General features: G+C 33.0%; 1 protein-coding gene across 1 annotated transcript in view; it reads left to right on the plus strand.

Moving 5' to 3' along the window:
- The window catches only part of Fim (plastin-2 Fim), a 105,088-nt gene extending 100,649 nt beyond the window's left edge, over positions 1–4,439 (plus strand). Inside the window, exon 4 of the mRNA XM_070305949.1 lies at positions 974–4,439. Coding sequence (XP_070162050.1) covers positions 974–1,186 — 213 coding nt within the window. The 3' untranslated portion in view covers positions 1,187–4,439. The remainder of the gene's footprint in view (positions 1–973) is intronic.
- The last annotated feature ends 7,901 nt before the right edge of the window (positions 4,440–12,340 follow it).

Genomic DNA, 12,340 nt, shown 5'->3' on the forward strand with positions numbered 1-12,340 from the left:
CATATTTAACCATGGATATCTTATTAATCATAACCGACACCAAAAATTCCTTTTGGCGATTGGAAGTCTTAACAACATATTTTATTTTGATTGTAATAAAACTTCTCCAGCATGTCACATATTGTAGCTATAATATGATAAAGTTCGTGAAAATGGCCCTTTGTTGCAACTTTAATTGCAAAATTCTGACGTGATGGTGCAACTTCATAATCGGATTCGTGTTCAGCGTCCAAAAATTTATAAGAAAGGGCTAGTCCTGTCCCGGTGTTTTTTTTTGTTAAACTGTGTAATTATTTCCGTAGATGATTAATTTTTTATGTTGCGTCACTTACGTTACATTCACATTATTAATATTTAAATGTCAGATCTTAACTAGCGCGATGCATGATTTCTTAATAAAATTCGAAGAAACTCAAATAATAAAAGAATAATTTCGATAAATTTGAATTAAACGTTATTAAAAGATAGTTAATCAAAATTTTCCTAAAATATATCTAGAAAAAGATATTGGTGATACGTTTAAAATTACCACAAAGATTCAAGAATCTGCATAGATTATCCAAATATTAATATTTATTCGCGTCTTTTTCTAGTCTTCTTTTAATGCAATAAAATACAACTATTGTAAACATTAGTAAAATCCATTTAAGTCAGTCTCAAAGGACTTCTCACTTCGATCAATAACAATCTGTAGTTGCATAAATCGCTCCAAACAAGCTGAACTATGCGCATATCATTGTGTCTAAATCGCGTATGCCCGCGAATCACTTTCTCTAGTCGGCAGATATTAATTTCTATGCCCATAAATATTAACCCCTTATTCATAATTAACATTTAACTTATTTCTATATTCCACTATCTTTCTTCTAAGTGCCGCAAAAGCCAATTGATTGCGCGGAAATGGGGAATATTTTAATCTTATTGTTGATTTGATTAATTGTTAGCATTTATTGCTTTTTCTTTTGTTGCGCAGGAGAATCTGGATAACGCTAAATACGCGATATCATTAGCGCGAAAATGCGGCGCGCGTGTCTATGCACTGCCGGAAGATATCACCGAAGTGAAGCCGAAAATGGTAATGACGGTATTCGCCTGCTTGATGGCCATGGACTACATTCCGAACATGGATTCTGTGAAAAATCAACCGAATAACGTGATGAATAATGTATTGGCCGATGGCCAATAATGTTGACGCCGATTTATTCTACTATATACTTTTTGTACACAGAAACTTTTGAACCGGCCGTATCGCTTTGCACCTCTTCCACGAGCGTAAGACTTGTATATATATATAGTTTAAATTAGCTTGAGAAAAGTAGTACTAAGGAGTATTACTACTAGAAAAAGTTGACAAGACGAGAAGAACTTAAGAACTTGAGAATTCCGACGAGATAAAAGATTCCCGTTAGAACGAATAGTCGCGTGAAATATGGCAAAAATCATATGTTTGACGAAAGAAATTATTTTACCATCAAACCACATACAGCACAAAACGTTGTAACAACATTGCAGCAACATTGCAACATTGTAGCAACATTGCGGCAATGTTGCTACAATGTTCTGTGCTGTACGGAACTTAGATATTTCGTAACTCTATAAAATATAAGTATATAAAATATCAATATAATAGTGCATTTTGTGATACTTTAAATATATATACAATGTAGTAAAATTTTCGTCTGCAAAATAAACGATCGAAATTTGTAATAATTTTGAAATGAAAAAAATGGATTTTTTATATTATAGTATAAAGTGATCAGATAATTTCTCAACTAAACTATTTAAGATTCATGATATGCCGTATATCGATATTTTCGTGTCAGAAAGTATATTATATAAAGAGTGTGCAAATTGTTTCGAATTAGCGTTATTTAGGTGTAAATTTTCTCGTAGTGATTGATTGTCGTTATGCAGTGTGGGATTTTTCATCCTCCTCGTTTTTGCAATCATATTACTTGTTTTCATTTTATATACTACTTGTCACATAAAAATCAATTTTATATCGAGAAGTAGACAAATAAAGAAACCGCTAAAAATCATGGAGAAATATTTAGAAAGATGAATATACACAGGGTATTCAATTCGACATTAATTTTAACGATAAAAGATTTTGAGAAAAGTTCTCTAAATCTAAATTTAATTAGTGAGATACACTGAATGCAGAACTTTAAAAATATAATATATTACGATAAATGATAATTTCTCTAGAAATTTTCTCTTAGGAAAATTGATGTTTGATTTGATTCGAGAAATTAAGGAATATTTTATATATATATTTCAAGTAAATAAATTGTCTGGCGCAAAGTGAATGAAGTTTGATATGAAATTTAAAAACTCGTATATTATATACAGAATAGATATAAATATACTTAACACAATGTATACGTACGTATATTTGATAGTATAAATGTAAGAGACTTGTGATCTGTTTGAATTATTATTTTACGCGCTCTCAGTGATTCGCAGTGTCTATCAGAGGATTACAATATTTTAAAAATTTGTTGGTTCAATTTTTTGCGCATCAATATTAAATAAGCGGATTTTATATCAAGCGTAATTTACGAATTACACATCAAATAAATATCTTATATTTCTTTATATACATATATTATATGAGAATATCGATAAATTTTTATATATTTTGTCTGGTTCTAAACAAAAATCCAATTCTAAAATTTTCTGAACTATAAACTGAAGGCTTCTGGTAATTCATCATTGAAATCTGTCGCCACTCTAGCGCGGTAACAGTTTCTATGACATTCATATATTGAAGACGACATATTATTCAAAAATATCAGTCGATTATGTGCGTTATAAGTGGACAAGTAATGAATAATAATAATGTAATCATGTTGACACATAAAAATTATTATAATCGTGCCATTATTACTACTGAGGTGTGATTTGATATTTACATAATATTTATAATCAATTCGAAAATCGAAACGTACTTATGCAACTAATAGCTAATATTAAAATATTCGCAATTGCTCTTTGCAAATAAAAAGTAAAATATAAATTATGTCTTCTTTTTTCTCTCTCTCAATTTTGCAAGTTTATGTAACGCGTTTTGTGTGTGTAACATGCAGATTGCAAAAAGTTAATTGTTTTCAATAAATAAATGATTCTTATGTATGGAACGAAGTCGCAAAATATATCAAAATGATTAGAATTTTTTTGAAAAAATTTTAATACGAGAGAAAGGGACGAGGGGGAGATAATTTCATTATATATATTATATATAATCAGAATTTTTAATTAGGACTAAATTTTTAATAGAAGAAGGGGAGAGGAAGATAAGAATTAAAAGAAATTCATGAAAAATTTAATATACTTTGCATAATTATCATTGAGACTTGGATTACGATAGATTATTGGTTAATTATTATTATATTTAGATGTTAATTCATTGTATTAAATGATATAAGAAATTATATACGATGAATATAATTAATTGTAAGTGCAATGTGTTTTATCGATATATTGGTATAATTAATTTTATTGCATTAAATTTCTTCTCTTAAGACATCATTGCATTATTATTCCAAGAGCAAATAGTAGATGCGTGCGAACGCGTAATTGTAATGTATTTATGTAAAAAAAAATTGCTTGAGATAAAAGAATAGAAGAAAGATTGAAAAATCGATTTGTAATGCAAGCTTGGAATATTTATGTCATGTATTTAATTATGTTCTTGTATCAATCGCGCGATTTGGAAATTTTCAAGGACTATTGGCAATTAGACTAATTAAAGTTAAGTATTGCAATTATTGAATAACAATCTGAATTTATAATGATCACTGATGTGTGCGTGCATTTCATATATACACATATATACGCGCCAATACACATATATACCATATACGCATATTATGTATATTGTGTGTGTGTATATATGTGTCCATCGTGTAGTTACAACTTAACGTGTACGTAATTTAAATAAAAGAACTTTATTATATATAATATCTTATTGCTTTATTATTAATTAAAGGCAAAGCAAAATGCAAAATAAATTATTGGAAAAATAATTTTACTTCCAATAAATGGATGTAGTACCGAAAAGTACTCACCCCCCATTTTTTGAAACTCAGTATTCTTACGTATTTTGATGCGCTGATTAGTTGCCCTTTTCCTTTAGCCGTCCCCATCGAGGTCTTTTGGATGAAGTTCCCTTCTCCCTCCACGGTGCAACTAAACACCTTTAATAGTCCTCCTCCCCTTTTCTCCCTACCGTCCTACTTTCATTTCTCTAATAATTTATTTCAAATAATTTTTCTAGAACTACATATTTATTGTAAATTTCCAACCGGAATTTAAATTTTAGTTCCCCGTTTAATTCCGGTTGATGTCCTCCGCATTTATTGTAACACCCGCGAGAACATAATTTCCTTTATCTACACTCACGCACACGTGTAAACATAATTACACAATAGAATTTAAGAAAATGTATTTTTATAAATGTAATTTATAATTCAGATTTCATAAATCGAAATAAATGTTCCTTTATTAAATTTTATTTTTTTTTCAAAATCATTTATTTCCGTTTTTTGAATAAATGTAACTTTAAATTTTAAAATTCGAGTAATTCATTAACCCGATTTCCATCCCGTCACCCGAAATCGCACAGGATCCCGTCCCGGGTAATAAAGATTCAGTTCTTTTACCAGAAAAGGAACCGCCGAGCGAACGGCTTCTCGATAGAGTAAGAACGACCTTTCCGGTCGTTGACTTATTTGGGGTCCTGATCTGTTCGTTCGACTCTAGGACACGCATTGTCTAGGTCTAGCGTTTGTCTAGAGGTAAGTTGATTAGGCCCTCCCACTGACTCTTCCTTTCATTGACTCTGGACGTAACATATATTTTTATATCTATATAAATTTAATATCTATATAAATTTTTATATAGATATTAGACTCTCTCTATTTTACATCTTCTGTAGACAATAAATGGATAATTTTAACATTTTTGGACATTTATTTTCCCGATTTCTGAATAATCAGTTCAATATCTGAATTCCCTGTGTTAAGGTCGTATCAGACAAATCAAACTGGCAAAAATAGTTATTATATCTTTAATCTTACTAGCTGTTCTTTGCAAGCTTTATATAATCATCATGACTAAAATTTAAATGCAGGATAGATAACTCAATGCTCGCCGCATAGCAGTAAATGAATGAACTAGCGATTACCGAATACTGTTTTTTGTAATGTTTTTGGAATGTTGCAGTAACATTTTCATGAAATATTTCAATTACATGTTCCAATAATGTCTCAACAATATTACATTGCAACTTGCAAGATTGTAACATTCCTGCAATGTAATTGCAATGTTCTGTGCTGTATGGGTATTTACTTAAAGCAAATATATTTAGAAAAAGACTTTGAAATACATGAGATTAAAAAACCTAATTTATATCTTAATTTTATTTTACAAGAAGGATATTTAATATGTGAAGAAAAATTAAATCAAGAAAGTATGCAGTATAAGTATGCAGTTAAAATACCAAGTATAGAAATTCAAAAAGAGTTAAAATAAAACAAATTTAATTTATAAATAATTTTATTACCAACTTTCTGTCCACGAAATTTCTGTCTAGAAGCATGTGCAGTTGTTATTAACAAAATACCTGTTTCTTCAACAGATGAAAATTATTACGGAAGCTAATAGAAACATTTCAAAAAGTTATTTCTGCTTATCAAACTCGAAGCAATGAAAACATATTTCATTGTTATCTTTTTAATGTAATATGTAAAAACGATTTGAAGGGAGAAGCCCAGTCCCACACAAAACAAAATATAGAATAGATATCTAGTGAATATCTATATATCTATTTTCCCAGACAGCACAAGGATGTCCTTAGGACGTCCAAAGGGCATCCAGGACATACATGTAGGATATCCTCAGGATATCCCATTGTAATCCTCAGATCTCCTCTGGATGTCCTGAGGAAGAGTAAATGATAGCCATATATTAACCTCTGGAGAATCCAGGGAGATCCTGTGGATCATCGTAAGGATTTTTATAGGATATGTTAGGGATATTTTTCGTATGTTTCAAGGAACAAATTTTAAAATTTCAATGTAAATTAAAATTATGTTTTGTTATTTACTGCCAATATTAAAAATCTAATATTAAAAATAGTTCACCGTTCTTTAATATTTGAGGCTTTCGTGCTGTACATGAATATTTTAGGTTTGGCTCCCGGGTTTGAGTTGTGTAATATTTTCTAAACAATCAAATATCTGAATTCCCTATGTTGGGATTGCATCAGAAATTGAACTGATAGAAAATAATTACATTTGTAATTTCCTGTCAGTTGCTCTTTGCAAGCTTTATATAATTCTCATGACCAAATCTCAAATACGAGTTCGCGTGTCGCATAGCGGTAAACAAACGAACTAGCGGTTGAATACTATTGTTTGTAAAGTTTTTGGAATGTTGCGAACAGTAACATTTCTCATGAAATATTAAATAAATAATAATTTTGGATATATGAAAATGTGCGCATCAAATTCAATTATTAATATTAAACGAAATTAATGTTGACAATTAATTGCACATGTATATGTCCTCTGGAAATCCAAAAGACATCCAATATAATAGACAGGGCAGATATATCCTACGGACATCCAGGGGTTATCCAGTGGACATTTAGGTTAGGTTAGGTTTATAGGACATTAATACTTATTATAATACTTAAGATTTCTAAATTATATTAAATAGCCGACACAACTAAAAATAATTATGTATGCATATTAAATTTTTATAAATATATTTATAATAATATATCTTAAAACATCCTACAAATATCCTGAACCGTCCTGGACATATTTATTCAGGATGATCCTGAGGATGTTTTGTGCTGTCCGGGTTATGTCCATATCTACCATGGATAACTAGTAGACATCTAATAGATGAATAAAATATTTATATCTCTCAAATAACTAGCGAGGATATTTAATGGATTAACCGTATATTCATAAATCCATCAAAAAGCTACCAAAGATATCTACTAGATATACATGTGTTATCCATATATCCATGTCTATCAAGTACCTACCAAAGATATCTACTAAATATACATGTGTTATCCATATATCTATGTCCATCAAGTAACTATCGAAGATATTCATTAGATATTCACATATTATCCACATATCCATGTCCACCAAGAAGCTACCAAAGATATTTATTAGAGATTTACGTGTTCATTTGCTTATCGCTGTACAGCGCACTATTTACTTTCTATACCCGTATAAAAGTTCTTGTCATAAACATATATAAAGCCTGCAAAATGCGGCTAATAACATTGTACTTATTTCTGTCAGTTTATTTTCTGATACGATTCTCGGGGAATTTAGATATTGAACTGATTTTTACAAAATTGGACAGATAAATATCCGATTTTCATTTATTGGAACAATTTTTGTCCGAATAAGTGAAAATAGTTCGTTATTATCTACTGAAAATATAAAATAGAAATTAATTTCCATATAAATAAAATCTTTAATTTTATAAATTAAATTATATAAATTTACCTATAATATATGTATATTACATTAATATGTTTTATTATATATTATTACTAATTGATCTTAGTTTTACCATCAAACAAATGTCAGAAAATGATGACCCGTAAATGAGATATATCAACGTCATATTCGGGTTTTATGAGACCTAATTTAAAACATTTAATTAGTCAGTGACCAAAATTTAATCAACAATGGATATCTATATAAATATCCATTGAATATCTACATAAATATCCATTAAATATTGATGTGGATGTCCTGTAAATATTAGTCTACATATTCTATGGATATTTATAAGATCTCATATTGCGGACATTTGGATATTTAAAGCATATCTAACAGATGTTTCCAACATATTCATGGATATTCCTAATGCACATTGAGAACATCCAGTAGATATCTAATATATATAAGTTTCTGTATGGGGTGTAACCGGGCGAAAAAAGATGATTTTTAGGAACTTTTTTTGAGAAAACTATGAATGATATTGGATTGATTTTTTAGGGAATATAAAAAGGCATCCTTAAGAAAAAAGAAGATATTTCGGTTTTTGAATTATTTAAAAATTTTTGTCGTGTTAGCGTGCAACTTTGTGACACAATATCGGTGGCGTATTGGTTATCACATGCAGTGTAGCAACGAGCTGAGTCATTTGAAAACTAAAATTCAATATTTCTTTTAAAGTTTATTGTTAGTTAATATTACGTGGGGATTATACTAACTTGCAAACAAAAATATGAAAAATTGAAACAATTACAGCAATCGCAAGAAAAGTAACATTTTTTTGACTAAAAAATCAATATTCTATTGTTGATAAAAATGTTATAAGTAAACAATAAAATTATTACGTCCTGGCGACTCCACGATTCTTTCTTTCCGCGACGTTGCGGCAACGATAGTCGATCGGTGATAAAAATGAGTCGTTCGGTAAATAGAACATCTTGCGCCATGCATTTCATTAAACACTTAGTCACTTGTCAATATCTATATCTATGAGTAACCATGAGAAAAACGCGAGAGACCGGTGACAAAACCGCGCCGGTCGCCTAAAAATAAATAAAAATCAGTAGATACCCTCGCCATAAAATTTTCCAGCAGAAGAAAAAATTGATACGAAAAGATAATAAAATTCCTTCTAACGAGATATCTGATAAGTACAACTAAATCAATAATGATGAAACTTCTATAACGAAATATTAAGTAAACACAGCAGCGTTAATATTGATAAAAATAATCATAAGGAAGTAAGACTTTTTCTAATCAGATCACGTGCGCAAGGGAAATCTAATGCTCAAGAGACTTGAACTGATATTGAGATCACCAATCGACAATTACCACGGATAAAAATTCGAAAAATAGGAGCAACACCCCGCCTAATAAGGACACTAGCACAATTTTTAATTCGTTAAAATGAAGAATTCCTACTTCTACGCAATTCCAATTCGTTGAAGTTTTTGGAAGATTCCCACTTTCAGAATTTGAATACACCCTGAAAAGAGAATTATAAAAAAGAGGCTCTCGAAGAGACATTTAGACACACTATTTCTCCGGTCTTCAACTTCACGCAGTCTTACTCTGTGCTTTTGCACCGTAATTCGTGAGTTAGGCACTTGTGCTACCAGTGTCCTCACTTGGCATCATCTCTAGGGCAACCACAAATCGAACATCGGATTGTCGACATGAAACGCAAAGCGAAACACCGTACAAATTCGCCATCCTTCCACCTCTAAATTACTATTTAAAAAAATAAGTTTAATTGAATAATTTATCTTTTCCTCTTTTTTGTCTTGTTTCTTGTTTAAATCAAATCTTTCCAAAGAATATTTTATTCTTTTAAATCATCAACCCGTTCCGGCAATAAATCTTAGAAAATTTTAAAACCTGATCTTAATCTAACATATATGCAAGCAAACAATTTTATACTTCTGACCGTTCTTAACATATATACTTATTGACTTACATATATTGATTTTGATTTTATTTTTATCGTTTAATCAAATATATTTTTATATTGTATTAACCAATCAGAACTTAAATGTTAACGATAGAATTTTTCCCTTGCATTCTGATTGATGTCTTTCGTATTAATGTGTAACGATATCGTTACTAGCGGCCTAGAGGGCCGATTCATCGCGCGCTTTTCAAGGCTCGGGGCTTATGGCGTTCCTAAGCTTTCACACCCGTATCGCGGCCCCATCGTAGGGACCGTCCAACCACGCGCTAAATTGTGCGAGTGGGAGGCCGGCCGCCGATATATAAGGCGGACCGATGAGCGTATCGTTACCAGTTCCCGATCCTGATTCCAGTCATGTACAACTCTCCGGATCCAGAACTGATTCTCGCGTTACATCAGGGCTTGCCGTAGTTAGGCCGGGCTTCCCGTTTGCTGGGACGGCACATCCTGATATCCCGCGTTACACCAGGCTATGGGCTTCCCGGTTGCTGGGACGGCGCATCCTGCGAGTTTATAAGTCCGTACCGCGTCATACTGTAAGACCGTTTGTAAATACCGCGACTTGTTGCATCGTAAGCCCTTTTGGTCTTCGTGTCCAGACTTTAACACCGCTCTGTACATACCGTGACCGGTAAAACCGCAAGACCGCTTGGGTCTCCATGTCTTAACAGATTCTAGTACCGCTCTGTATCCATACCGCGACCTGTTAGATTGTAAGACCGCTTGTACATATACCGCGACCTGCTAGACCGTAAGATTACCTTATACATATACCGCGACCCGCTAGAACGTAAGATTATTTTGTACTTATATCGCGACCGAACTCGTAGAGTTAATTAACCATATTAAGATAACCACCCGTATCGCGTTGACTCCACCTTTATACGCGGCCTTTAGACTATACCAGCGCGCTAGTCCTTCTAAGGTTAAGCCGCAGAAAGTGCCGATGCCCCGTTCTTCTAAGGGTAAGGCGATCAGGCGGTTGAAACTATATTAAAGGCTACGCGATCCCCGTAGTGTTTAAGATTTATTCTGTCCGTCTTAGCATAACGATAACTGGTTGCAAGCGATCACCGAACACATCCGCATGAGCCGCGCTCGCTTCCCGAGCTTTACCAGCCAACGCGTAGATAGCAGTCGCTCGCGTGAATATCTGTACGCACCGTTCCCGCATGTCCCATTGTATAATAGCTTTTAGTGTGCAATCTCTAATGCCTGTTTGAATAAACTAATTGTTAAACCGCTTATACCGAGGAAGAGTGAATTAGAGTTTTCCCCTTCTCCCGAATCCTGGCACCGGCGAGCCTGATCCGCGGCGTACGGGAAAGGTGAACTATTACTAATATAACACCCGCGAATTAAACACAGACACACGCACACACTCACATACTTAGGAAACAACCAGTATTATATTTTTATTTTTTATAATCATGTATACCTATCATTTACTTTAGAAAAAATGAATATGTAACGATGCACCCCCCATCGTTACCCGGTACGTAGCCAGTCGGAAGTCTGCCGCCCGGCGAATACCAGCCGGGCAGTGGCAGAGGCGCCTAGCGCCCTTTTTAATACTTAAATTACCGCGGTTGCGATAAACAACCGTACGACCGTTATACGACAAGCCCGAGCACAGGCGAACGCTGCCGGAAGATCCCGAGCGTCACCCGCCGAAATGCCGCGTCGTTTCGCCCAGGGGAAGCGACGCGTTTACCGTAATTACCCGCCGAAAACAACGCGTCCTTACCTATAAGAATAGTTCAGTAATAAAGTACAATATTCCAATTTCTTTTTGCTAAGTAAAAGTCTACAATTTCTATATGATTTCGCCGGTTGTTCATTCTGTGATTCTACCAATGAGTAAAGAATAACAAGAGTGAGCAAATCGGGGTAGATTTATCGCGAACGGTAGTACGTCATCGCAGCCATCTTGACTGTCCACTTTTTTGACGTTTTTCAGCCACTTGTTGTCTTACTTGTTCCAATCTGCACTTATTTTGCGCACGATCACCGATTCTAAATAAGTGAGAGAAAGAGAAAATATTAGGCTAAAAAAATATTATTAATAAGTGTCATTTGTAAGATCATGGTGCATTTTGCCAAGCTTTTGAGATATTTCCAGTATCTCTGTCATGCTGCAATTCGTTCCTGAGCGGTCATCTTGACCGCCCACTTATACATATATATAATCACTTCCGTCCGCTCGTTTAAATCCTCACTCTTGTTATTCTTTACTTGTTAGATTCTATCCATACCGACAACCAGAATTCCCTCGAACTCTTTACAAAACAAAGATTGAAGATTAAAAATTAGAATTTAATCAATCAGAACAAAAGAAACTAAAATTTCTTTCTTCTGATTGGTCAATTTTCAATTTTCAATCTTCCATCTCAATTTTCAATGTATAGTCTGATACAGGCTTTACAGATCTTAAATGAAATAAAATTAGTTCTCTAGGAGCAGCGCTGCTTCTTGCTAAGCATTAAGATCATGGCATATAGAAAAACTTAAGCAGTAAGACTTAAGACTTAAAGATCATGATACATAAAAAAGTTACGCAGTAAGACTTAAGACGTAAGCAAATTGACCAATCACGATCGAACAGTAAAGCAGCCATATTGAAACATAAGCAGCGCTGAAAATTCCATATGGATGAAATTCTTAAGTCTTACTGCTTAAGTTTTTCTGTGCCATGGCCCTAAGAATTTCATCCATGCGGAATTTTCAGCGTTGCTTACGTTTCAATATTGCTTCCGTTCTCAACTGTAAAATTGGTCGCTTTCCTTACAAGTCTTACTGCTTACGTTTTTCTATGTGTCACGATTCTTACTTATCTTATTACTAGCGATTATAT

Source organism: Polyergus mexicanus, unplaced genomic scaffold, assembly GCF_030449975.1.
Source record: "Polyergus mexicanus isolate NDT 795.1 unplaced genomic scaffold, iyPolMexi1.0 SCAF_13, whole genome shotgun sequence".
Classification (NCBI taxonomy): domain Eukaryota; kingdom Metazoa; phylum Arthropoda; class Insecta; order Hymenoptera; family Formicidae; genus Polyergus; species Polyergus mexicanus.